At 41.4% G+C, this 27,697-nt stretch overlaps 1 protein-coding gene and 1 long non-coding RNA gene across 2 annotated transcripts in view; one reads left to right on the forward strand and one right to left on the reverse strand.

Moving 5' to 3' along the window:
- DCBLD2 (discoidin, CUB and LCCL domain containing 2) overlaps window positions 1-23,995 on the forward strand; it is a 47,331-nt gene extending 23,336 nt beyond the window's left edge. The window contains exons 3-15 of the mRNA XM_087757115.1: window positions 294-431; window positions 1,663-1,714; window positions 3,065-3,137; window positions 6,293-6,426; window positions 7,097-7,137; window positions 9,777-9,992; window positions 11,144-11,268; window positions 15,692-15,839; window positions 16,228-16,398; window positions 17,334-17,427; window positions 17,815-17,864; window positions 19,527-19,664; window positions 20,757-23,995. Of these exons, the coding sequence (XP_087613241.1) occupies window positions 294-431; window positions 1,663-1,714; window positions 3,065-3,137; window positions 6,293-6,426; window positions 7,097-7,137; window positions 9,777-9,992; window positions 11,144-11,268; window positions 15,692-15,839; window positions 16,228-16,398; window positions 17,334-17,427; window positions 17,815-17,864; window positions 19,527-19,664; window positions 20,757-21,199 (1,823 nt within the window). The 3' untranslated portion in view covers window positions 21,200-23,995. The remainder of the gene's footprint in view (window positions 1-293; window positions 432-1,662; window positions 1,715-3,064; window positions 3,138-6,292; window positions 6,427-7,096; window positions 7,138-9,776; window positions 9,993-11,143; window positions 11,269-15,691; window positions 15,840-16,227; window positions 16,399-17,333; window positions 17,428-17,814; window positions 17,865-19,526; window positions 19,665-20,756) is intronic.
- LOC148055642 (uncharacterized) lies at window positions 11,302-25,310 on the reverse strand. Its single transcript, XR_015704664.1, has 3 exons — window positions 24,853-25,310; window positions 24,220-24,347; window positions 11,302-15,595 (listed from the first exon to the last, which is right to left on the reverse strand). It is a non-coding gene; the product is annotated as an uncharacterized LOC148055642 (long non-coding RNA).
- Window positions 25,311-27,697: the final 2,387 nt, after the last annotated feature.

Raw genomic sequence — 27,697 nt, forward strand, 5'->3', positions numbered from 1 at the left:
AGCTGACTGCAAGGGTTATGCATGGCTAGAGGTGAAGGGGATACGGTCACATTTATTTGCACGTGTTAAGGGTATGAGAGACTCTCACCTGTTGACAGTGGCAAAATAAATGTGGCACCCGTGCTCTGCCATTTGCTTTAAATGGACACTGACTACATTATTTAGTGTCACGCACATGTATTTGGTTTTGAATATACGCCAGAAGTAATGTGAGTTTACGCTGCAAATGAAAAAAGATGCTTATTCTGTATGTTGGTTTTGGTCCATGTCTGTTCTCCTCCTTCTCTCCATAGGAAAATACTGTGGGTTTGGCTTTCAAATGGATGGTTTAATTACTTCAAAAAGTAATGAAATCACAGTACAGTTTATGAGTGGAATACACACTGCTGGACGTGGATTCCTTGCAGCTTATTCAACCACTGACAAATCAGGTACTTATAATTATTTGGTAATTTTTCTATGCTGGTAAAATTAGAGCCGCCTAGTAAAAACACAGAACTAATTTATTTATTCCTGCGTTCTCACAAATTAATGTCTAAAAATGCAGACCTCTAATGCAGTCTTCCTGAGACCTCTGCACAGGAAATCGGACTGCCCAGTTACTATTTAAGTTACTGTAGTTTTAAAGAAATTATATCAAAGCTTACCCTGCATAGCAGGGCAAGAATCACAGTTACCTGTTATGAATGAAAGAGCTGCTTTGGGTAAAGGACAAAATGCATTTTTTCAGGTAGTAATCAAGGTGGCAGATAACTAAAAAAATTTCTTATCGAACTGTATATATATCCTATAGACCAGCATCATGGAAAATTTTATTTCAGTGACAGTTTCCTGTACTCCCTCAACTCTCTAATTATACAATCTGCTGCCTACTTTTAAGGTTTTTTGCCATTTCTTGTTTTTTCCGTGGTTTTGGTTATTCTAGCCTCTAAAGGAGGCTGCTGTATTTGTTTTGCATCTCCTTCCACTCATCGTAATGGTGAGTGACATAGGTGGTCCACAAGGAAGTGAAGGATTGCCAGCAACTGCGTCCCAAGGCAAAAGGCTTGAGAAAACCCTTTTTAGAAATAATTCTAAAAAGAGCAGATAAAGAGTTTTCATTTCTAATTTATATTTTGTGGGTTTTCTGACGCTTTTCTCTCTGTATTTTGGACTGTATGTGCTGAAACACAGCAGACTGAATGTAAAATTTGAGATACCAGTCATGGATGCCAGTAACATGGCGCTCTAATGTTTGTTCCCTGTGCTGCCTGCTTTCAGTACCGTACGCCTGTTATATGCTGAAAACACAGGCCTGTTTAGCTAGCTTATTAATTTAATTTTATGAAAAGAGCATTATGTTTGTGTCTTTGAATTATGTCAGGTTCTCTGAAGTACAGCTATAAAATAAAATTAAGCTGCACAAAAAATAAAGGTTTGTAGTGTTTCTCTTCTTGTCTGTGTCACATTCTCAGTGGATTTCCCACTTACTCAGACAAATTATCAAGGTTCTACTGTAATACAAAATCTGTTGCAAGAAAATTTAGTAGGAATGTGGTTTTTTCATTCTGAGACTTTTGGTTAAGCCACAGAGGCTCAAATGTATATTTTGGTGCACTTTAAAAAGCATACTCAAACTTGTTGTCTTTATCATCCTCTTGACCTAACATTTTTTCTTTCCAGACCTAATTACCTGTTTAGACAATGCAAGTCACTTTTCTGAACCAGAATTCAAGTAAGACTGATTTTACCTGTTTCTCACCAATCTCTTTCATGAAGGCATTTTAGTGTTTCTGCTTCTCTCTGTTCCTTATACCTGATGCAGCTTGAAAATTGGCTGTCCGGAGAACTTAAGAAACAAACTAATGAGGGTTAGAGCTGAATAATGCTGACATTTGCACTCCTCCTTCCTCTCTCTGTCTCTCCTGTTTTTGTTATTTACATGCAGTATACAGTAGAACCTCGTTAATTTGCACTAACACATAGGAGCTAATATCTCATTCCCATAGAAGAATATTGCTTTTGTAAACACATATTACAGGAGGTATACACCTTAAATACTGAAATTCATATTACAGTTATCTAAGGAGAACTATGAAATTCTTAAAAATTACAAATCCATTTCACAGTTCAGTGTGAATTAATGAGGTTCTGTGGAGACACAAAATGCTGTACCTTCTGTTAGGGGAAACATGCCATTTCCCTGTTTTCTCCTTCTCCGTTTCCATCTAAAGCAAGGGCAGTGTTTACAGCTGCAGACTGTTGTGAAGTACCTAAACTTACTTGTTGGAGAACTTCAGCCCTGGCATCGTGAAATGTTTCAAAGTGCAACCTTTGCATTCCTCTCTCATTTTCCCAAGTCCCAAAATAGGGCTCTGATTGTAGGTTCTGGCCGTGTGTTGAAGTCTCTGAATCCTGCTGTTTTCGTGGAACCTGCAAAGTTGCTTCAACTGTTGTTGAACTGCAGTGAAAATATTAATAGTTTACTCCAGTTCACTGTTAAATCTCGAAGATGTAATAGGTTTTGTATGTGCAGCATGAAATGGCACTAGAACACGAGCTTGCATCAGAGGTGCAGATGTCTTGCCTCTTGCTTTTCACAAGCTAGTGGTATTAACTGAATTTGGCCAGGTTTTTATGATCAAAGCATTGCCAGGAGCTATTATAAAATAACATTACTTTTCAGATGTATTATTTAAGGATGCAAAACAAATAGTTCTGCAGGTCTCTAGTTTATAAAATAAAATTCGTTAATACTGGTACTTATATGACTTTCAATTTACAGAAGCCATGCAGTATTTATAATATAAAATGCTGGCTTTATGAATTTATTCTATTGAGACTGGAACTGTAGTTTCAGCTGAGACATTTTTTAAAACCTTTTCAAATGTCTGTTCTCCTGTTGTGTACTTCTCTTCCTATTTTATTGTCTAATTTGATATGTCTCCAATTAGGATATATCCTTAAATAGTGATATATGAATGATAACAGTGTATTGTAAATTAAAAACATAGTGACCGTTTTATAACATCATAAGAGTTGTAGTTGCATGCATATCTTGACCTGATATTTTCTTCTCTTCCAGTAAGTATTGTCCAGCTGGATGTGTGATTCCTTTTGCTGACGTTTCAGGCACTATTCCCCATGGATACAGAGACGTGAGTAAAAATACCGTGGGCTCACGTGAATTTCGGTAAAACGCACCCTGTGTAATTACAAGTCAACTATAGTTGTTTGCATTAGTTCTGCTGCCTGGGTTCTGGAGTTTGTACCTCCTAAGGTGAATAGCATGGTACTCATTTTTTTGCACAGCTGTTAAATGGCTGGTGCTTCAGATGTTGCCATCTCCAAGAAGTGAAGTAGTGTAGTAGGGACTCAAACGTTTTTGTAAGGCCTGCTGAGAAGGGTGGATCAATCCAAATATCGTTTTCTGCTTCCTGTTTTGTTTTTATTGGCTTTCTCAGGTTGGGAAATTCAGATTTATAAAGGGAGAACCAGTTCTTTTAATGGTGTTCCCTTGTTTTCGACACTGTAATGCATCTCTAAAGACAGGGTCTCAGTGGTTATCTTAATTTTTTATTACAACATGAGAGATGAAATACTATTGATGCTCAGCAGCTATAAAACCATTTGCAAAACAGAGTTAATACTGTACCATTACTAGTGCTATAAACTGGAAATGAAAATCTTTAATAATGTACTATTTAGTTAGAACACTACAAAAACCTATACACCGTTTTTCTGTTGTAAGCTTTTGTAACTGAATTTGCATACCTGCCATAGGACTGGAGAGCGTTTGCTTTGTTTATTTTTAAGTGATTATAATTTTGCTAGCAATCTAGTAAAAAATTACATTAAATATCTTTGTTTCTCTTAAAATACTCTTTTAATAAGCCATTAGTTCTAGCACAGAGGAAAGACAATTTTAAAACGTTAGTGAGCACAGATTTTAATATTAAATATGAACCTAAAGTGTGCCCTTCTGATGTTCTTTTCTCAAACGTCTGTAAATCCTAGGCTACCTGCTTAAATAATGACCCATATGTAAAAATGTCACCACAGCGTAGCTGTGTTATATATTCTGGTCCACAGTGAGTCCTCACTAAACGGCTGTGAGGTAATTTTTGTAGCTAGTAACAAGATGAAGTTGATTCTCTGCCTAACGTATTTGCAGCATCAGCAGGAGTTCTGCTTGTTGGGAGGTTTTTTGCCAAAATCTGGAAAAACTGTTTTCTCTGGAGGAAAAAGGAAACTTTAGGAAATAAATGTCCTGTGACTTTCTGTATCCTTTACTGCTCTGAATAGAAGGCAGAGAATTTCCCAGAAGTCAAGCTGTGTGGAACGAAATCAAATCGTCCAGCACGTTAGACAAAGTTTCACGGAGAGATTTCTCATGCATCTCTTTCAAATGATCAGCAGCTGCTTGCTGCTTTAAAAAATACCCTAAATCCTGATTCTTTTGTGTGTGACCCTAATGTCCGCTGTCCTTGAGGACTTGGGGCGCTCATTGCTGACGTGTTCTGGTGAGCAGGGAGGAGAGAGCTGCATCTACTGCAGAATCCCATGCTCTTGCTTTCAAGTGAAAGTAGGAAAGGAAAGGGGAGCTGTGTGCATGAGCGAGACTTAATTACATTTCTTTAGAAAGCTTTTGGGATATTTGGGGAGTGGGGAGCAGGGTTAGAGCTTTTATGTGTGAGTATACTGAGGAGAATTATCTTTGGAAAAGTCTTGGTGAGCAGGTTTTTTTGCCAGTGAGCTTGAGATACAGGGGCATCCTGGCTTGCTGCACCATGCAATTATTTCTAAAGAAGCCACAGAGAAAGTTGTCCTGTTTTTAAAACAATGAGAGAAAGAAAATCATCCATGAAGCCTTCCTTCTCTGGAAGGGACCTGCTGATTCCTTCTTAAAGAGTTGTGGTGAGGCTCTGTAGCACCCAGCGGACTGGCTGGCAGACCAGTGCAGCAAATGTGTTTAGTAGCAACAGCTAGCAGTGGACGTGGTTTGGGGGAGCAACTGTTAACAGTAAATAAAAATCTGCAGTCATCATCTGTTGTTTATCGACTCGGGCAAGCCCGCACTGGGATAGCACACTAGTAATAACAAGGTAAATACGGTTTCTGCAAGGTATATTGGGAGATACCCAGGTGGTCCTTCACGGACAGGTGGGCCCACTCGATCTTCTAAAATTCAGGTCGATCCCGGTCTCATTGGATGTGAGCGAGGGGCTGCAGAATTGAACGTGTCTGTGCGTACCCTGGTGCTGCACATTGCAGGAACGCCTGTGAACAGCTCTGTCTATGCCTGCCGCACTATGCGTCGCCAGTAATCCTGCAGAAACTGTGGTGCATGTGGTGGACGGGTGCAAAGCCACTGCGCTAAACTTTTGTTGGAACTGGACTGTCTCTCTGCTCCTGAGCACTAGGATGTTTCTTGGTCAAGCCCCTTTGGCCTGGAAGGCTTTGCTTCCCAGCTGGAGAAGATCTCCTGGGCTAGTTGTGGTCCAGGAGACAGAGGTGTCTTGCTCTGCTCGCTCTGTGCTGTGCCCAAGGACGTGGTGTAGTGAGTCGGTCCTGCTCTCTGTGGCCCAGCTAGCTGCAAGCCAGGGAAATGGCAGCGTCACTGTGGCATTTGTTAGTGGATCCAGGCTCACAGTCGTCCAGGGAGAGGAGGAAAGAACAGGATGTCCTGCAAAAACTTTTTGCGTAACTGATCTCCATTGACCTGTACAACCTGTACAATCGGCTGCTTTAGAACGAATTGTATTCGCTTATGACTGTGGGTTTATATGGATCAGAGTGCTGGATGATTAAACCAAGTTTAAACATGAGTTAGAATAAAAAACATAACCCATGGGCTAAAAGCTACAAAATCTGCAGTGCATCACTCCTTAATTGTGAGAAAATGAATAAACATACTTTTAATGTGCTTTCTATTAAAAGGTTTCCTATGTATTTATGTATTCAACTTCTGTTGTCTAATGGATGTATTGTAGGCTGAAAGTCTGGCCATCTGGCTTTTTCAGACTGATTCAGCTTGCCGTTTGTTTGAGCTTATTTAATTACAAGAGTCACATTCCAAATACATCTGGGCAAGGACACAGTGAAATGCAGGACCTCATTTTTGTGTTTCTATAAATTGCAGAGTAAACAAAGATGAATGGTTTCTAAATAACACAGATAACAGTTAAATTAGAAGAGTATCTTAATGTAATAACAACAAAGACTATAACTGGACAATATAGCATTTACAATACACAGTGTAGTATTTATTTACAATGTAGTATTAAGTTTGTCTTTTTCCTCCCTGTTCAAGTCATCATCACTTTGTATGGCTGGTGTTCACGCAGGCGTTGTGTCAAATACGCTGGGTGGCCAAATCAATGTTGTAATCAGCAAGGGCATCCCATACTATGAAGGCTCCCTGGCTAACAACGTCACCTCAAAAGTGTAAGTACTTCCTATGTTCTCCTTACCTTTAGCACCTTAGATCTTGGTAGTGTCTCATCGCGGGATTAATTTCAGGTAGCGGAGCTACGTGTTCCATGGACAGGTTCTCTTCTTTAAGGTTCTCACAATGCTCTTTTACTACGGTGCGATTGTTTTACCAGATATTTTTAACCTCTAGACCATAAAGATTAATTTTCCGAATTCTGCAAGGAGGTTTTATCTTCCAAAATGCATGGCGTGACCGTAAATTCCTAATGGTCTGTGGAAAATAATAGTTTAATGGCAGCTTTTTAGTTGCAGGGAAAAGAGTGTAACTTGTCATTTTATCTCAGAAGTCCCAGGAATGAAAGCAATCAGAGGAGACTGATTCTTGTTATTACGATTAGCTTAATTTAAAAGGGAAGCATTTTAATGAAGTCTTGCGTTTTGCTGGGCAGATGTTTGTTTGAAAGCCTTTAACTCGGGCAGTATCTCTGGGCTAGATTTCAGTTGGCAAGGTGTTTGTGCTGAACTTGGTGACAGAAAGCGTTACTTTAATCGCGAAGTGCTCGTTTAGGCATCTCTGCACGGGTTTCAGTGGCAAGCAGTCAGACAAGAAAAATAAACTGAAGACGGTTTGCTTCAATTTTCCTCACTGACTACGGCAAAAAACATCTTTTGTTCTCTGCAGGGGACCGTTATCTACAAGTCTCTTCACATTTAAGACGAGCGGTAAGCATTATCACATGTATTACACGTTGATACTTCCATACAAATTTTGTGAGTAGAAACAACTGTGCGGGTGTTTCATTTTTTAATTCTTGTTCTAGTTAGTGTGACCTTTTTTTACTGCATTCCTCAGTAATGTATATTTTTGAATTGGTTTACTATCTCACTTTGATGATTAATCATCACTACATTTATAGATACGGTGATGTATAAAGTAAGCCTTGCTTAACTGCAGAAAGAGATTCTTTCAGGTTACGGTCCTCTGTTATAGTCTGGTTTAAAGTCACTTGACTTCCGTACTTCAAACACACTGCTAAAGCAGAGCTGGGCGCTTCAGAGTTGCTCTTTATTTGTAACAACGGTGCATTCAAGGTTTTTTTGAGGTTTACTCCTTACACTTTCCTTGTTGCCCACTAAGAAAGCTCGCAGAATGATTCTTCAACTTTCTCCACCCCCTTTTACTCTCCTCCCCGCCCCCCCTTCTTGCAGCTGAATGCTACGTGATACGTTACTGTCTGTCTCACTCTGGAGGGGCATCTCCTGGGCCCTGCTCTCCGTGTCAGTTGTGCTCCTTCTTGGCTGCCGTGGTTGGTTTTGTAAATGCGTGCCGGGTTGCTGGTTGGTATAACAAGTGTTGCCCCTTTTTAAAGCTTTACTGCTTGGCATGTTTTTACTTGCTATCAGTTATCTGTTTTTCAAACAAATCAGCTGTAGTTTTCTAAATGGAAGCTAGCTTTTCTGTAAGTCACTTTAAGTGCCATCTTTAAATGGATGTTGGACACATTGTGAAGACAGTGGCCTTGCCTTAGTTTCTTTAACTGTTTTAATAACAATATTAAAAAAACCCCCACCCAACTAACAAAAGCATTACGTCTGTTTTCCATAAGGATAAAATTAAAAACAAAAGAAGAAGGGGGAAATCATACACATATTCCTCAAAAGTAAACAAATACTTTTCCTAATATATAAATAAAAACAATGCTGATTGGGGTTGTAAAGGCAGGAATCTGACGGGCAGGAGTGTTTGGAGATGGAAATGTATACAAACAAGCAAAAATTAGAAAATATAATCCACATAATATTCAAATAATTTCTCTCCCAGACCTCTGCAAGAGCTGGAAGAAGGCATTGCATGTCTGGTGACCTTATGCATGGAGCATATTAAACACGGTCATCGAGGCAGGGTTTGTTGGGTTTTTTGTCTTTCACAATGTGATCTGATAGTATATGCGAAAGTAATTAAGTGGCCTGGAAATATGAAGAGAGAGGACAAAATGCTGATCGAGACTATTTGGATTTCAGTGACACATTTGAAAAATTATGGAATAAGCTAGAGATGAGATGCAGGTCTAGATTAAAATGTAGGTAGTTGGGCGGCCGGGAGTTAGCTGAAGGAAAAAGAGGACTTGGTCGTGTGCTCAAGTGAGGTTTGTCAGACTGTGGTGAAGTTAGTAGTGTGGTTCTTCCGTAACAGTTGGTTTCATGACTTGGTACAAAATAGAGGAGTGTGTTTATTAATGCTAGAGGTGTGGTCAGTGCCGAGGAAGATGAAACTATTTGTACAGGAAGACCTGGCTGACTTTGGGACTTGAGTAATAGAAATTAATTGAAGAATCGTGGAGCAAAATGCGTACACAAGGTCGGGCACGTAGAGACTGAGGCATTTCTGCTTCAAACTGGCAGCGTCTTAGATGGAAATGAGAGATGAGGGAAAGGATTTGGTTAGTGACATGCTAACGTGATCCTGCGCTGTGGCAGGTGAAGTACGTCCAGTAGAGACAACGAACTATTAATGCCATCGCACAGGACATCGGCAAGGCCTCGTCTGGGATCCTGTCGCATGCGGGCTCTGCCGCCTGCGCCTCCCTTGAGGGCTGCAGGGAGGGGGAGCTCACAGCAAAAGGGAAGCCAGGCTGGGTGGTTCAAGCTGGTGGCTGAAGGCAAAGATTGCTCTCTGCTGCTGCGGCTGGGGAATACACGTGTGCGGGGGGAAAACTGTTGGCACTACAGAAGAAGATTTTGGCGAAGAGCAAATGGATGTCAACAAGCCCCAAGGAAATTTAGCCAGGCATTTAGGAGATTTTTTTTTTTTTTTAGCCATCAGCAGAATGAGACATGGGAAGAAACTTTTAGTAAGAATGGTGACAAAAAAATACAACTAATTTCAAGGATGTGTTTGAGCTCAAGGCCAGGATTATGACATGGCTTCCTACATGCTTTGGTGTATTGTTCGAATTAACATTGTGATGCTGAGGTGGGTTTAAAAAACAAGAAGTTATATAGACACAAAAAAGGAACAGATAATCAAGTTGTCTGTTTCCATTCCTGCATCAACCATACATACTCTTAAACCACGACAGCTCCCCCAAAGCTTCTCCTCTAGTGCTCTGTGTGGGTGGTGATTGAGAGAATACCCACATCACTCTTGAGCAGGCATAAATCATGGAATACTCGTGACCACAAGTTTGGTTCCAGCAGCACCGTTAGAAAGCAGAAGACAGTGTGTTTTGTTGGTAGCGTTGTTACGGAATAAATTTAGATGGCAGTTTGATATTTGCATGTAAAGTCTTAAACTCCAAGCAGTTAAAATCATTGTGTAACTTGAATTTTCATTTTGAATCCTCACCTTTTCTGTTGTTCAGGTTGCTATGGGACACTGGGGATGGAATCTGGGGTAATCCCTGATTCCCAGGTCACGGCATCATCTATTCTGGAGTGGTCTGACCAAACAGGACAAGTGAACATTTGGAAACCTGAAAATGCCAGACTAAAAAGGGTTGGTCCTCCTTGGGCTGCTTTTATCAGTGATGAACATCAGTGGCTGCAGATTGACTTGAACAAAGAAAAGAGAATAACAGGTAGGTGAATCTGATGGGGCTTTTAAGCAGCATTCAAAAAGTTTGGTTTCTGACATCCTTTTTTCCAGTGCTTGGTCTTAGATAAAGTCCAGGTGACATTTAATTACCATTACAGCAAAGTTGGTTCCGTGTCCTAGCTAGTACACGGAGGAGCCTGGAGCTGAACAGGTGGAGTTTCATAGTAGAAAACACCTCTTCCAGCAGGGCTTGTTGAAATGTTTCCTGTGGTTTTAGTGGATCCTCGATGCTTCCCTTTTCCTGCTGATTGTCTCCTCGGAGGTGCAAATCCGTATGCAAGCAGCCCAGTCCACTGGTGCCTCTGATGCAAGTGTACTGACTTATGTTTCTAGGTTTTCCCTGCTGCCCGTCATGGCTGTAGTGAAACATTAGTGTTTTCTATTTTGATTTCATTATTCAGAGGTGATTTGCTGTTGTTAATGGGCCTGTTTGCAATCTGACTGAAATAAAAAATAAAGTGGCTTTGGGTGGATGTGCTGCATAGAGTCCCGGGCTTTAAGCCTGTTGTGAAACATCTTCCTTTGATCAGGTTGGGTTTGTCTCTCTCAGATGCCTGAGTTGGTCTCTGCAAGCTCAGCTGCACACCCTGCTATCAGCAGCTTGCCTTCCTGTCATTAAGCAGCTCGGGTTTACCAGCAGCCTTTGTTATTACCTCCCTGGGGACTGTTTGGATTTTACATTACTCCTCTAATTCCTGTGCTAATAAGCTTTTACAAACCAGCTTTTCCTATGTGAGTCCTTCGGCAGCGCTGAAGCGTCAGCTTTGGGAAGCTACGGTTCTTCCGGTGGCGCTTTGAGGTTGGCGGCACAAAGTGGGGAAGAGTGGCGCTGTCTGGGCAACTGGAGACAGAAGTGGGCCATGGTCAAATGAACAGGCCGTTCCCATCAAGAAATGGGGGAAAAGAGCTTAGCAAGGTTATACAGTGAGAATTAAAATATAAAAGTAAGTAAAATGATTATTAGGTTTCAGTCACTGTAGAAGTTTCAGGCCCTGGCACCTTGGATAAACTTTTCGAAAGGTAACTGGAGCAGTGGCGATTCCAGCTGTGTTACTCCGGATTCAAAAGCTGATCTATTCATTTTTACAAACTGGTACCAGTTTTTTGTCTAACTGGGCGCCTTCATTTTCACAGGTATTATAACTACTGGATCAACCTTAGCAGAGTACTACTATTACGTCTCCGCCTACAGAATTTTATACAGTGATGATGCACAGAAATGGACAGCGTACAGAGAACCTGGCATGGATAAAGATAAGGTAAAAATACCACAGGCTTCTAGGTATGTTCTGTGGAGATTTCACGCCTGTAAACGCCACTAAGTTTGGTACGGTGCGGAAGTGTTACATAACTTTCCTTTTCAGTGTCATTTTGAATCATAAGCAGCATCTATGCAGAATAAAACACAAGAATATGCAAATATGTAAGGATTTGAACAGTTCTGAAACTCATATTATTTTTATTACTATTTGGGGGTGGGAATATTCTATACAAGAAACTTCTGTTGCCAGTGGTAGGCTGTCTGGTACTGCGTCCCTTTAAGAATAATCAGATTTCTTTCAAAATAGGTTGTAAGTTTCAAAATTAAGGTTTACATTCTTACCCCCCTGTGGTTACAGAATAAATGTTGGGGGTTGAGTAATTTTCCAGCTTTTATGTTCTGTCAACTTTACTTTTTGACAAAATACTGGTAAGTTTCTTGTGTAACAGAACAGCCCGCGCAGAGGGGAGTTTTCTTAAAAAATGCAATGGCATGTTCAGATTGCAAACACTTTGCCACACAGAGAAATTACCTAACGTTAGGGGCAAGATAATCTTTATTTTCCCCTGTGTTTACAGTTTTGCAGTATTTAATAGACAGTCAAAATAAGATTAATGTCCTGCGTGGTCTTCCCAGTGGTTCAGATCAGATTTTCTTAAACAAATGAGAGGCTCCTTGGTAACCCGACTGGAACTAGAATTTCCTTCTTTTTCTTAAAATTCTTGGATGTCATTCACCTTACTTGCATCGGCCTGTGGTATCACATACGTGGAATAGGAACTAGCAACCTAGTAACTTTTTAGAAATGGGTCTTGAGAATGGTAACTCCTTAGCCGTACTTGGTTTTCTTCTGTTCGCCGTGGGCTAAGAACGTTTCAAGGTAGGACGTAGCAGCCTGTCGAGGGAGTGAAAGGCTGAAGTATCTTGTTTGTTAAATTCAGAGGTTTTGAACACTGAACATAATCACAGTAGGAAACTCTCCCGAAAGGAGGAGACTTTACTGTGGGGCTGGTCCATCTCCTTGACCCTCCACGTGAACTAACAGACCGTGACTATGAAGTATTCAAGGGGGGGGGGGGCGGAAATCCAGCCTGTTTTGCTAGTTTTCGAGTGCCCTCTTCTGGCCATAAAATAAAATCTCAGCTAGCGAGCTGCCTAGGTTTAGGCTTCATGTGTAGTTCTTAGAAAACCTTTGCAGCTGTTGCCTTTTAATTGAGCATATTGTTTTTCTTGCAAGTTCATGACATGAAACAGATTGTGGAGCTTGAAATTACAGGCAACAGATCTTCTTTTGCACTCTCTGTCCCATGAGGTTCAGTGCATGAGGCACCATACGTATCCGGGAGGTGCCAGCTGTAGTTAAATGACAGAAAAAAGGGCTCAGTACAGTTGCTCTCTTAGGCTTGAGAACAGCAGATTTTCCCTCTGTCTGACATGGCCTCACTTGATACAGCGTCGCTTTTGGATGCCTGTGCATGCAGACTTCTCCCTTCGAGCCTCCCTTAATTGCCCACCGGAGAAACCAGGAGGTGCTATTCCCCATTCCTTTGAAAAATGTTTGTAATTCCCAGCGTTGGTTAGGAGACTAGAAGCTTTTCCAAGGCTTTCCTGTAGTCCTCTTTGCAAGTAGTTTCTAGAGATCAGTCAGTACTCAAGAAAAGCTTTTCTTAAAATTTTTATATATGAGAAAAAGAATAAAATGTTTGAATTGGGGAAAAATGACAAATCCAAGTTGCAGTGTTGGAAAAGTTTTGTTTGACAGCACAGAGGCAAATGGAGAGAGTTTGATAATGGATTATGAAAGTGATTTCTTATAAAAAACCCTTGCACTGTATTGAGCTCAGAAGCAAATTTTTTTTTGTGCAAAACATGAAATGAACAGAGAGCATTGAGCTGCAGGTAAAGTTAAGTTACTATGTAACACTTGACTTCCAACGCTTGACTAAGAAAAGCCTGGAGTAAAGAACTACTTTACTGTTGTTAATCTTTCTTGAAGGTAATAAATGTTAACGATTCTTGTTGCCTTTGCTGTGCTCAGCCTCAGAAACCTGAAGCGAGACTAACTTTCAGTGCTGGGCATGTATTTTCCTCATCTGTAACTTCTGCGTTTACTGCTCGGGTGGCCAGATGCAGTGTGCACCACCTTCTAGGAGCGGGCCCTGGCGCGGCACAGCGCCAGCAAGGATCCAGGACAGCAGTTCGGGCTGGGCGCAGCCCCTCAGAGTCACCTCTGTACTTTGCTCCTCATTTGCATCTTTACCAAAACAAATAATTCTCAGGTGAGATCCAAGCCTGTCACAGCTTAATTTAAAAAAAAAAAAAATTGTCCTAATTTAGGGGAAAAGTGGCTGTAAATTGGAACCCGGTCTTCTGTTCTTGCTGTGTTGCATTAGATTGTCACTACTTGGACACGCAAACTGTGACTGCTCTGTATTATTCATTTATTTCCAATGTAACACCATAGACTTGTCCTTGTGTTTAATCTGTCTTCATTCCTTGCTGCTAAGTATATTTAGGAACAATAGGCTTAAATTCAGAGCAGGACAAATGTCACCGAGAGCCCTGTGCTTGTAAATCTGCGCTGCAGCGAGCCGGGGAGGAGCAGGGAGTCTACACTTTCAAGGCAAATACCTCGTGTTTGCCTACCTAGACTTTTAGTATCGTGACTGGGTAAGCAGTTTGATAGTGTTACTTGGCTACATAAAACTGAAAATGCTGGTTACTAATTTAAGATGTCGAAAAAACAATCCACTCAGACATGAAGTACGGCATTTACATTGCCAGGTGATTTATTTTTCCGTGCCTACGGTCTCTATTTGATCAGTCAGTGCTTTCAAACGTGAAGACAATTAACACCTATGCAAGGACAAACTAAAATTCTTACGCGTAAGTAATAGTCATGGGGCTTGTGTGTCTTTTGAGAGCGGAGACACGTTCTGTACGTCAGGGAGCCCAGGGTGAGGCCCTTAAGTCTCTGAGGTTGGTTGGGGTTTTTTGGGGCTTTTGAACGGGCAGTTTCCTGGAATAACTGTTTTCTTTCAAACCTGTAGAGATATTTGAGTCATTCTGTTAAAAAAACTTAAGCACAGGCGTGCAATACAAAAACCGCTATCTATCTTGTGTATCAGGGTTGAAACAGCAGCCACCTGCATTGATCAGAAGCGTGCTGAAAACTCGACTGCTCCATTCTATGCAGACATAGCAGCTGTTACACAATACAGTGCTTGTCCTTAGGAGCGGCAAGGTGCTTTATTGTTCAGCAGGTGGTACGAGTGAGCAGAATCCTCGCTGTAATACTTATTTTTTCAGGCAAGTGCCATAATTCTGCTCTGCGTTATGTCCAACGTGATGTGCAGTATCTATCTGTACCAGTGCTTTAAAAACAAATATGTTAGTCATTTGCTGTCACCTCTGTGGTGACGCGTGTTGCAGTAGCACCCAAGAGCTGCATTTGCAGAGCCAGAGCCCAACTGCTGTGCGCTGCCATGGAGCGGTAGTTCACTTCTTCCTGCAGACGTGGTACCAAAGCGGCCCCCCAAGGAGATGATGGGCTGGCTCGCTGGGTCGGAGCACTGGGCCTAGTTTCTCTATTGTTTTAAGCAGCTCAGTGCAAAACCTGTCGTTGGCTGTAAGTTTGTCGGTGTGCTTACGCTGCGTCATGCAGTGACTGCCTGCTTAATGGCAGCCAGGCAAACTCGTTCTGTACCGTCAAATTTTGATGAGTTCTTTGTGTGCGTGGACCAGCAGCCAAGGCCCAGCTTTAGCTCATCCTTTGTGCAAAGCCCGCGCCCTTCTCATCCAGAACCGCGTGGCTCTGCATGAGAGAGACAGAAGGGAGAGCGCTCCCATTCTGAACCGGAATCCTTTATTTTGCTGGTGGTTCAGTCCTCGCAGACGGCCGCCACTGGAGGACAGCGTGGTTACATCTGCGACTGCGGCTCTTGGTGCGTTCTGACAAACGCCACACCCAGGCACAGGACAGACTGTGCTTGAAGGCACCGCTTCATTCCTGCTTTCACAGTGCCACACCTGCTTGCTGGATGCATTTGAAGAGTCGATGCAGACTACCAAAAAGGGCTGAGTGAGAATTATTCAGTGCCATAAACACGTGAGATGTCTTTAACAGCAGGCGCGGCCTGGGGAGCATCAGTAGGATATTACACGGTACCTTTATTCTGAAGTAAGTAGTTGCGTGCATACACATAACACACCCCCCCCTTTATTTTTATTTAGTTATCTATTTAATAGGGCCAAGTGAGTGGAGATGTGCAGGCAGCAGCACCGTTCTGGGGTGAATTTTCAGGATTCTGCAGCGCTTATTTTTCCTAAATAAAACATCCAAATTGGTTGTAGTTACTTAGTTGCTATTGCATTTGTATAACATAATGTTTGTCTTTTTTTTTTTTTTTTTTCTTTTCTAGATATTCCAAGGGAACACTGAATTGCACCAGGAAGTTCGCAATAATTTCATTCCACCTATTATTGCACGCTTTTTTAGGATTAACCCCTTAAAATGGCACCAGAAAATTGCAATGAAAGTAGAACTGCTAGGATGTCAGTTTAGTATAGGTAAGGCAACTGAAAACCTTTTCAACTGTGCAAAACAAGCAGTGAAATAATTTGGCAAAGATGACATTGTGGGTATATTTTCAATGAGAAAAAAGTACTTCTTAGCTGCATAATCCGTCCGTAACTGATACTTCTGAATTTCTTCCAGTTATTACCCTTAACCTGGAAAATACCTAGTTTAGGCGTAAACGAGGTAATTTAGAAAATAAATGTTTCAAAAGACACCAGTCGCTTGCTTTCCATGTTATTGATTCATGGTTTTTTTTCCTCGTTTTATAATGTGAACAAAAGCTTTAGAGCAAACTGTTCCAGCTGTCTTCTCCGGAAAAGGAAACATGGAGAAGTAGCACTTCAAATAACTTTTTTAATAAATTCTTTTCTTCTAAAGGCCGTGCTCCTAAAATCACCGTGCCACCACCACCTCAGAACAAGAATGATGACAAGAGTGATGACTTCAGCGATGACTTCATTCATTCAGTGAAGACTTCGTTGCAGACAGATAAAACAACTTTCACACCGGAAATAAAAAACACCACAGTGACTCCAAGCGTAACCAAAGGTACCCACAGTTAAGCAGTAGAAGTGTTTGGGAACTCCTTACGGTACTTCGGCCTATATTAAGTGTGCTTTCTGAATTTCAGTGTTCTCAGTGCTTAATGTATTACAGCGAATTACCAAGCTTTTCAATATTTACCAGTTATTAAATGTACATGTGATAAAAAATGTAACAGTTGCATACTGCATGCAGAAACACAACCAATCTTCCAAGTCACATATGTAAGTCCTGTCTTTCAAAACTTGTTCAAACTGAGTTGAGAATTACGGAACAAATTTTGTCAGAAGGAGAAGTTGCAACTTGACTTCCCTTCAGAATTAACCAGATGTAACTGCTTTGTTACTTAATTTGATAATTTCTTACACTTTTGACATAGTTAATCTTTTATGGAGCAGTCACGTTGGCATGAAATTTGAAAAATATCATCTGGCATCATCATTTTGTTTATCAAAGAAAATTGTCAGAAAAGGGAGCAAGGGCACTGCAGCTGTGGGCATGGGCGAGGTGTCCTTCGGGTGGCAGGGGACAGGATGGGCTCGTGTCACAGGCGGCCTGGGATGAACTGTTACAGTGCTGCGGTGGTCACTTCTTAGAGGAGGTTCAGACTTAAGTGGTTGCATATTCCTGGGCTCTTTTGATTTGCCTTGTTAATAATAAAATACATTGTTCTAACTGAAAAATCTTACTTATATTAAAACAAATCTGTTGATTTTGATGAAAAACCTTGCAAAAATGCCAGCTGTGCATACACGTAGAAGAGCTAGATATTAATTGGCGTCTACACTGCGGGAGCATCCAGCAGGATAGCTTAGCGGGGGGACCTGGTGGGATAGACGCTAGACATGAAAAATACGTGCTTTACGCAAGTAATTTTCAAATTAAAAACTGATTTATGAGAAGCTCTTCTGTCTGACACCACTTAATTTAATGGCTTTCAGATGTGGCATTGGCAGCAGTTCTGGTTCCGGTGCTGGTGATGGTCTTCACTACTCTGATTCTTATCTTAGTTTGTGCGTGGCATTGGAGAAACCGGTAAATGAACGGATGCGTGGAAGTGCTTTACGTGAAGGGCAGCCTGGCGTGCGGGAATGAAATGCTGCACGTATCGCTGTGGGAACTACATGCTCCACTCTTGGGGAAGGATTTTTTTTCAGAATTGTATTCTCTGTAAGAAAATGTGCGCTTAAATAGTGAGGGCAGTGCCAACAGCTTTTTGTAACTGTTCTCATTAGAAGTGCTTGTCCTGAAAACTGGTTTCTCCAGTAGCAGCAGACTGGTGATGGCAAGCCAGGTTACTGGTGCTTATACTTTTAAATTTGAGGACCAGTTACAGCCAAATTGAGAGTTGCTGAGCATTAATTAATGCATCTTCCGATAAGCAGACTAGCTAAAATACCCCCTTTTTCTTTTTTTTCTCAGCAAGAAAAAAACTGAGGGCACGTATGATCTACCTTACTGGGATCGTGCAGGTAACAAAATGGGATTATGAAATCCTTTACTTGGCATTTCTGGTCTGATGTGTGTTTCAGATTGCACTAACACAGACAGTTTCCACTAGCAGAAGCTTCTCTAATGCTAACGGATGTAGGCATAGTGAACACTGGATTTCTTTTCTGGACAGACTTAACTGCTTCATTCTCTGAATTTTTTTTTCAGAAATAGACAATACCTTGTCTCCTGTTAGAGCTTACACCTTCAGAATTTTTTTAGTAAACAAAGCATAGAACCTCTTAATTTTACAACATGAGGGGGAAAATAATTTATGAGGAATATCTTTATACATTTGATAATCATATATTTGGTACTTTTTTTGTCCTGGAAAAAAAATCTTTCATCTTCGTGTATAAGGTCTCTCAAGTTTTGTCTTTCTTCGTTGCCCTAGTAAGCCCGTGGGGTTGTTTGCAGCCCCTCTGAGGCGTATTTTCCATCCTACTGTCTTTGCCCCATTAACTTGAGATCAGACAATTCCACCAAGCGGCACTTAGCCAGCGTCCTGAAAATGCCTGTGCTACAGCGTGAAGGGCTGCTGCAACGGCTGGGTTTGTCCTGCCTGTAGCACCGTGCGTCACTTCTCTGTCCTCATGGTGAAAATGTCCACATCTGCGTGTTTGCTCACTGGCAGTTCTAAGTATGCTTTGTCCTTTAGACAAGAAACCTTTTCATGACCTTATATTTATTTATTACATGTCTGCTTCTCATAGGTCACAGCATTGCTGTCTTAGAATATTAGACTCAGAGTATCCTGTGTTTAGATGTCAATGATGGACATGTTTGCTTAAATGTAAATGTTCAGTATGCGGGTCTGTTTAAAAGGCAATTTGGCAAAATGCAGTATCAAAATAATGTTGCTACACTTCCTCGGTCTGTCCCCTCCACACACTACCTCAAATTCTGTTAAATAGTGTCCTGTGGTTTTGAATCTCCTCTTTCTTGGGCTTTACCTGCAGGATGGTCTCCTACAGCTGGCATGAAATCTGTTAATATGGCCAGCACAACTAGAACAGCTCTGGCTACTGGGGCAAGGGATGGGGGGAACCTAACAAAACCAGCCCCCCCCGCCTTCTCTCCAGAAAGCGTTCGTGACCACAGTCACTCCTTGGCATTGCCACTGAAGTTAAAATCCTCTTCTTTCAGGTTTTTGCAGTTATTCACTGATCAGCCTTTTTCAACAATGTGAGTTAGAAACATGACACTAACAGCCAGAAACCACGTTAATTAAATGTACTCTTAGGTTGTAACTGAAACTGTTTAAAATTTTGTGTAAATATTTGATTCACAAATTGGAATCATGGCTGACTTTTTTTTAGTGGTTTCTGTGTTGTAGTGTTATGAGTTTATTAATATGACGAGTAGCCCCAGCCCCGCTGCTAAGGGACATTCAGGGATAGATTGACCGGAGCGCAGCAGTTTGAAGGGGGAGCAGTCAGGCAAGCTGATGGGGTGGGACTAACGTTTGCAGCTCGGAATCCCCACTCTGCCAGAAAATACTAAGAGATCTTGTCACCTTAGGGTCATGCAAATACCTGCTACTACAAAATATAAGCTGTGGTGTAAAAATATTTGAATAGCCTAAAACACAGTATGTATGCAGTCTTAGGTGTGGTTTGTTTTTTTTTTAAACCCATGTGAAGGATGGTGGAAAGGAATGAAGCAGTTTCTCCCGTCCAAATCAGCAGAACATGAAGAAACTCCCGTACGCTACAGCAGCAGTGAAATTAGTCACCTAAGACCAAGAGAAGTCCCAACAATGCTGCAAACGGAGTCTGCAGGTACATTTTACTGGTTTTGTGGGCTATGTGTATATATATATATATGAAATGCCAAAAAAATTCAGGAATTTGGCCACATTTAATTATTTCCTGTTTGTTTTGGGGAACAGAAGAGAAATTAATAGTTCTGTTGGTAAGTGCATTTCTTAAAATGCAAGCTTTGTCAGATCCGTTCTCAGTGTATCATAAAAGTACGTATTAATTGACTTGATGTGCTGTGGAGAGACGCTTTCCCAAGTTAATGCAGTAACTGAAAGTTTCTTTATTTGTACTCGTTCTTAAACCCCATAAATGGTTGAAGGATTTTTTTAGCCATGTTTTCATGCGCTGGAAATCATTTTGCTCCATTATCTTTATGCACAAATCTGAAATACGGCACTTGGTTCCCTACACTGCCTGTATGGATTAAATCATTCTTTTGATCTAGAAAAGGAGGAGTTGCTGATATCAGGATATGCCCTTTGCTTGGTGAACCAGTCATGAGAGGAAGATGAGTGACTGCCTTTGGTTCTGTGCTTATGCTCTGATGGCAGAAATACGCAGACGTGCAGGAATTCTGCCTTCACAGCAGGCAGGATTACTTTTCTCTTTCTGGCTGCCTGTCTGTTTTTGCCCAGCTAGCCAGGTTTCTCACCTCCAGCTTTTGTAACTCAGATTACCTGTTGAACTAAAACATCTCAGCTGACCACATGCAGGCTTCCTCCCTCCGAGGACAAACCCTCTGCCTCAAGGACCACCTTTTATCCAAAGCCAGGCAGGATAATTTCATTGAATTCTCATTTTGCAGGGAAGCATGTTTCAAAAAACTTTGTTTTGAGGCAGATCTACAGCATGGCAAATTGCAGCTCACAAGGGAAGAAGTATAAACCTGAGAAGTCGGGATGTTGTAGCTATCCCAATGGCTTTAACTATTGGTGGAAATGACTTTTTTCCTCCAAAGCAGTTGGCACTGGCGGACAGAGACAGACCCCCAGTTTGATTTAGGATGATAACTTCTGTGACACAATTGACAGGTTGTACTTAATGTGATGCCACTGTAAAAATTCCTATTAAGTGTGTTTTTATTTTGTTTTGTTGGGGCTTGCAACACAGAGTATGCTCAGCCACTGGTAGGGGGAATTGTCGGCACGCTTCATCAGAGGTCAACCTTTAAGCCGGAGGAAGGGAAAGAAGCAAGTTACGCCGATTTGGACCCTTACAATTCACCTATACAAGAAGTTTACCATGCTTATGCTGAACCACTACCTATAACTGGACCAGAATATGCAACTCCAATAATCATGGACATGTCCAGCCATCCCAGCACTCCTCTGGGTGTTCCTTCCATTTCCACCTTCAAAGCTGCAGGGAATCAAGCTCCTCCACTGGTTGGAACTTACAATAAACTCTTATCGAGGACAGACAGCACCTCATCAGCACAGGCGCTGTACGATACACCAAAGGGGCAGCCGGGGCCAGGTGCTGCCGACGAATTGGTGTACCAGGTACCGCAGAGCATGGCCCATTCCGCTGGGAGTAAGGATGAACTAAGTTAGCTGACGAGTACAGTAGAACGATGGCTTGTTTTTAAAAGCCAGTTCCATAAAGCTGACAGTTTCATTTTTTAATTGCATCGTTTTGATATTGTTAGTCTTAAATAATATGATGTTGAACCAAAAGATGTGGTATTGGAGGTCTGGGAAACCAGGAATTCTGCCTTTCCTTAAGCTGTATGTATAATTACAGCTCGTTTCCTGCAAAACGGTGGACTTTTATTACTACTGTACAATTGTCTGTCAGACATGAGAGAAAAACTCTTCAAGATTAGCTTCAGTAATTCATAGATGTGAATGATCAATTGGGAGAAACAGTTTAAAGTACAAAAGCCAGTAATTTCTTGCTAATGGTACTATTTCTGGGGGAAAAAAAATCCCAAATCCAAAGCTCCTAACTTTCTAAGATCTATATGTAAGCACTATAGCTTCTAAAATTCATTTTACCCTCTAAAATGCCTGCATAACTTCAGACTTTAAAAACTACTATGAGGACTGATGGCAAAAATCCCATTAACTTCATGGCATAAAATAGTTTTGATTCTAAAGTACGTTATTTCAGCTTTTGTTCACAGGATTAGGAATCATCAGCTGGGTGTTCCTCAGAAGTTTCCCACCATTTTTGTTAGCCTTCCAAAACTAGAATCTGCTGCCTGTACAATCTGTTTTCTGCCTCATCTCCTTAAGCCACTCAGTCTTGTTCCTTCCTAGGGCTACAGGAGGCACAGATTAAGTCATACAAGCAAGCTACATGGCACCCGCTTTTACATTTTCCCTACTAAGTGAAGGCTACTCTGAATCGCGTCTGCCTCGAATTCAGACCTCTCTGACCGTCAGTGTGCAAGAAGCATCCAGCTGTTCGAGGTGACTGAATTCAGAAAGGTTCTCCCTGCCCCCCCAAAGTAGCTGTTGTCGTGTGTTAAGAAGTGAGCTTATACAAAGATAGATACGTATATACTTTTGTGAGTGCTTAAGGAAGCACACAAATATTCTAATGGTGCACAGTTTGTGTTATACACGCATTTAGCACATATGGTACGTTTTAGCACAACTGAAAAACTTTGGCCTTAGAGCTTTTCTTGTGATTGTTCTTATTAGACGTATAAAAGAAAGATGCCAAAACCTTTGCAAGAGAACCAGTACTGTTCCAAAGAGCGTCCGTTTCAGAAGCATTTAATTGAATTTGTGTCCTTTGAATGTTCCAGTGCTCTCTGCTATGAGAACATTGCAGTCAGTCTTCTATTTGAGATAACATAGACTAGTTTTAGCTAGGTAATCACGAAATGAAACCAACTTGGATGTCGTATTTGCCATTTTTTAAATCTTGTTAGAAACAAAGCACAGCTTTTTAACCTAAGTAGTAGAAAAAGCCCACAATAAAAATGCTTTATTTTTATTGTAACAGGACTGTTGGGAGGATGCTGAATTAATTTATACACGTGAAACCCCCTACCTACACATTAGCCCGGTTTTATGGACTTCGGTGGTTACTGTTTCTGTGATGTAACTCAAGTCAGCCTTGTTTCCTGCCCAGGGTCCTTAAACGCGGTGGAGAACCTCCAAATCGAAACCCAAATACTGTTCAAGAGGGCTGCCACCATGTCTTTGTACCAGTACCGTATCCCGACTTACCACTTGCAAATTTGTTTGCACAAGGGCTATCTATAAACACGGCAATCCAAAATTACGCGTGGCCTGTTCAACATCTAGAATATGTTATTACATACTCTGTTGCTACCTTAAAGCCCAATTCTACAATTTGTTGATCATTCATTCTCATTCATTGAGAATGATAATTATTTTTTTTAAATTGGGTGTCTAAGCCTAAATGTGAGTGTAAGTAAGGGTGGTATATAAGAGCCATTCATGAAAAAGAAATTCCTGCCTGTAGTTGCACTTTTGATGTGATTGCAACTTTTTTCTGCTTGATAAAGCCAGTCTGCAGTCTTTGTAGTTTCGCTTAAACAGGTAAGTAAGTGTTCTTACCCATCAATAGCAACTATGACTTCAAAATTATCTGAGCTGATTTTATCCAAAAGGGGCAGGAGGTTATTTATTTGCACCAAGATGTGACATATTTATTCCAGCCAAGTTAAGGAACCTCTGCATTCTCAAACTACCAGTTCAGGCTTAGAAAAATCAATCTACCATAAAAATCAATGGATGTGTTCAAGGCACTAAAATTAACACTCTTGAATTTAATTTTTACTGTAGGCCAGGTATGGTAGTACTGTGGATATACGGTAGGCTAAGATGGTGTAACAATTAACGGTTTCTCTACAGTGGGTTATTTTTTAAGCAACTGTAATGCCGTTTCATTATCTGAGCAGCATGCGCTGTTGACCGGAACGGTGGTTTTTAAGAATTCAAGTCCCTCTTCTGAAAGGAATTGGTCCCAAGCTTTGCTCCTTGCTTTCAACTTTGAACATGTTACCTGCTAGGGCTAAGAAGATAAGTTGGAATATGTAATGGGTGGGTTTAAAAATGTCTGCTACAAACTGTTAAACATTGATTCCCAAATCCAAGTTGCATGACGCACTTAAGATTACCGTTCTCCTGTGTACAATACAAGCAGAGGTACACTTAATGGGTCTCTTCTACATGTGAAGACATATGGATATAAAATGTATTTCAATCTTCTTTGGCTTGAGTATTCTCCCAGAATGTATGTTCTTACCTCAGCATGTATTGTAGTTGCTCAGTATTTGTATATGTTGCTAGAACTTAGACTGTATAAATAGTGAGGGGTTTTTATATGTATGTTAAAAAGTATTTTAAATAAATTGTACATACGTATTACTCAGTGTGTTCGTATTTAAGACCTACTTTATGTCTAATTCATTTGTAGTTTGGAAATGCCAGGGTTATTCATGAGTTACCATACTCCAAGGGGGGTTATGCCCTGCCTCCAAGAGTGATGCTGTACCTTTCCTGGCGGTAGGTGTGTGTAGCAGCCCCCCACAGAAGAGGGGCTGGTCCCTGCCCCGTCTCGCCAAGCGTTACAACAGTGAACTGACACTCACCAGAGCAATCCTCGGGGCTGGAGTCCGCTGCAGGGGCCAGGGATGGTGACAGGAGGGAGCTTCCCTGGAGTTGCCTGCTGGCAGAATGCTGGGTGATGAGGGGCGAAGGCACAGCACCGGCAGCTGCCCTGCGTTAGTGTGATGAGAAAGTCAGGCTCTGGTCCAGTATAGCTCCAGAATAACTTCGACAATCCCCCCACCCGTCAGCACACCACCTCTGTAGTGGTAGAGGGGCTGCTAGTGGATTCTTAAACTAGACCATGGCTATTTTCCAGTTACTGAGAAGAAGCTGCTTTTGCTTTCAAAGATTTCCCCTTCTTAATTCTAGCACTGCAGTTCCTGAAATAAGGAAATCGTAACTACTCTTCTTTTGCAAGTAGAAGATTAAAATTGGATCCTAAATGGCTTAGTCCTGTGCTTGTCAAACTGAAACATCCTTGTAACATTACAAGCAGACTTGCCTTCAGAAAATGAATGCCAGCATGCCTGAAAGCACCCCTGCTTTAGTTGACCGCTGTTCTTGAGGGACTGGTCTCAAGTGGGATGTCCATCTGTGTAAGGCAGAACGCTTGCCATTTCTTTATCCATCTCTGCACCTTGTTAAGCATACATTCTGCGTGAAACGCAGCTTACCTGAAATATGCTGCGTGGGCTCTCTCAGCTTCATGCTTAAGGTTTTCCACATCTTGAGTGATGGAGGGGAGGGGAGGGGGGAAAAAAGAAACCACAACCAAAAACCTGAAGCAAAAACATTTCTGAAAATGTTTCAGGAGCCAAAACCACCCTACTTTTACACACCTTAGTGTGCATAAAAGTCTCCTGACATACTATTTTGTTATTACTTTCCCACAAATGCTGTAGAACAATAGCAAAAGACCATGAGAAGTACTTAAGTTAAAAGGCCAAGTATTCTGTTCACTACACAAATAGCACATTATTTCTGGGAAGAAAAGTTCCCGAAAAAGTAAAGATTTTCATGTAAATGAATGAAATTTATCCTTCATCCGTAAGAATAAGTGTTCAACAGTTGTACTGTTTTATACTGATGAAACCAGAATGCAGTAAACTCTCTCTCTTCTCCTGTGTACTGGGAGTGCACAGGTGTCTCCTTGCAAGCTGGAAGAAACCCCTGTCACTCTACTAGGTGCTTCAGATGTCTCTTAGCGTTGAAACTTCAATGAGATGCACATCCTTCAAAGGGGTGATGCTGACCTGTGAGGAGACTAGCACTAAGGAACTGCTACGGTGCGTGCTGTTCCACTGAAAGTCAGCTTTGGAAGTTGTCTGTTCAAACTTTTCTTTAGGTAAGTAAGTCAAGTCTTTAAACAATTATTGATAATGTAATCAATCAAATACACCATGGTTTCACCTCAAGAGATCACAACTATCACTTCTATGAAACCACATGATCAGTAACCAAATTCTGATCTAAAAAAGGCATATAAAACTTGAAACTGGTGTCAGTTTTCAGCACACCCAGAAGTTTATACCAACAGCTGTCTCTGCTGCCTTGCAAAAGGAAAATAAGCGCTATTTTTTTTTGCACATGCAATGACAGTACTGACATGAAATTGGAACAAAGACTCCTACCTACATTCACATTGGCAGAAGCCTAAAACAGCTTTTAAGTGTACTTCTGTCTGTATGCTGAACCTACCTAGGGTGACTACAGAAACAACTCTATAGTCAAATTACAGTAGAATCACAGTCTACCTAAAACCGAAGTTAAATAATGCTGTGATTCTTTTAGCTTTTTTACCTTTGTACGTGGCTTTAAGCAAGACAGAGTTAAAAACAGTCAGGATGCAACTGAAGGGGAAAGTGGAAGTCTACAGGTCAGGCTTCACACTAACACAATGCCACAATACATCATAATAGTCCATAAATAATTTTTAAGTCTTACATTATTTTCTAAGTGCCTGCAGTTCACTTGCCTCGCTCCTGAATGTGCTGCAGCTTCACAAGGTTTTAGCTCTCCAAAACCAGCTTTTGGAGACAACGGGCTGAGTGCCAGAATCCATGCTGCTCAGGAAGGCTCCTTCATATTGGCCTAGTCTAGGACATGAGTCTTTCTGAAACAAAGGCAAAATGAGTTTAATTGTGTTAGTAAAAAAGGATCCATGCTTTATGTATCAAACATCTGATATAGCTGATACAAATGCATGGATGATTGACAAAATATTCCTTAAGAAATCCCAGAAACAGGTCTATCCAAGCCATTCTGTAAGTTTACTTTATAACTTCTCAAAAGTAGATTCAAAGATATGTTCTGTACTTCTGTACCTTCAGTAATTAGGTGAAGATTTTTTTTCTGCATCAAAAAAAACCTAACGGCAGCCTTGTTACTGACAAAAATGCTTTAACTACCTTTGAAGTAGACCACACCACTAATATGTTTAAATACTGTAATTATTATTAGGAGAAATTACCAAAAAGTAGGAATTGGTAATAAAGTTAAGCTAAAGCTCTTGTAAACAAAAATGATCAGACTTTGGTTTAGTGTCTCACCTGGAAAGCAGGATGTCCAGCAGCATGACTGGCAGTTCCACAGTCAGTAGCCACCCACTTCCTGCACCTGGAAACTGCCAGAATCCTGCTGCAGTGTCTCCCGGCACAGGGAACACAAGTGCCGAGGGGACACTGTGCCTCACCACCTGGCCATCCTCCAGCACCAACACAGCCACTCAGCACCGCCACACACGGACTCGGGGAGTCATGGAAGAGGTTTCCTTTGCTCCCACAAAACGCCTCAGCAGTATTCAAAACCACCACCAATAAACAGTTGAAGTTCTTGCACCGATAATTACTTCATTTCACATTAAGGAGAAAAGCAACTTCCAGCATTCATCTTATATGGCCTCTCCCACGCTGGGAATTACTTTCTTACTGTTTCTACAAGTTCTTGCGTTTTTTTCTGTTGCACCAGTAGAAGCCCCGTTGCCTGCTGTACAGAATGTTAGTACAGGTACTAGTTCCCTCAGTAGAGGGAGGGATGCATGCTTTTCTTTTTTTTTTTTAACCTAAAGGGAGGAGTTATGCCAACTTTCTTACTACCAAGATGCCTAGCACTTGCACAGGAGAGGAAAATAATTTACTAAAATACATCCCCATCTGAGAAGAGCTCATCTTGCTGCACTGTATTATTACTACTCTAAAGGAAGTGAAATCATAGAATATTTCAAGTCAGAAGGGACCCATAAGAATCATCAAGTCCAACTCCTTGCTCCTCGCAGGACTCGCTAAAACAAAATGAAACGATATGACTAAGAGCATCATCCAGACGCTCCCTGAACTCTGACAGGCTTGGTGCCATGACCATTTCCCTGGGGAGTCCCTGGCCAGAGGTGCCAGTGCACTGGCTAACGCATCAGCTGTGGAAACTTCCACCCAGCATCGACCTTCTGCCTTTTGTCTCCTGGCGCACGCTCTCCTCCAGAACACCCAATAAGCTGCTGCATAATGGAAGGCTCATAGGCGA

Source organism: Nipponia nippon, unplaced genomic scaffold (genome assembly GCF_047370975.1).
Source record: "Nipponia nippon isolate SJK-2023a ecotype South Korea unplaced genomic scaffold, ASM4737097v1 scaffold_2, whole genome shotgun sequence".
NCBI classification, from domain to species: Eukaryota; Metazoa; Chordata; class Aves; order Pelecaniformes; family Threskiornithidae; genus Nipponia; species Nipponia nippon.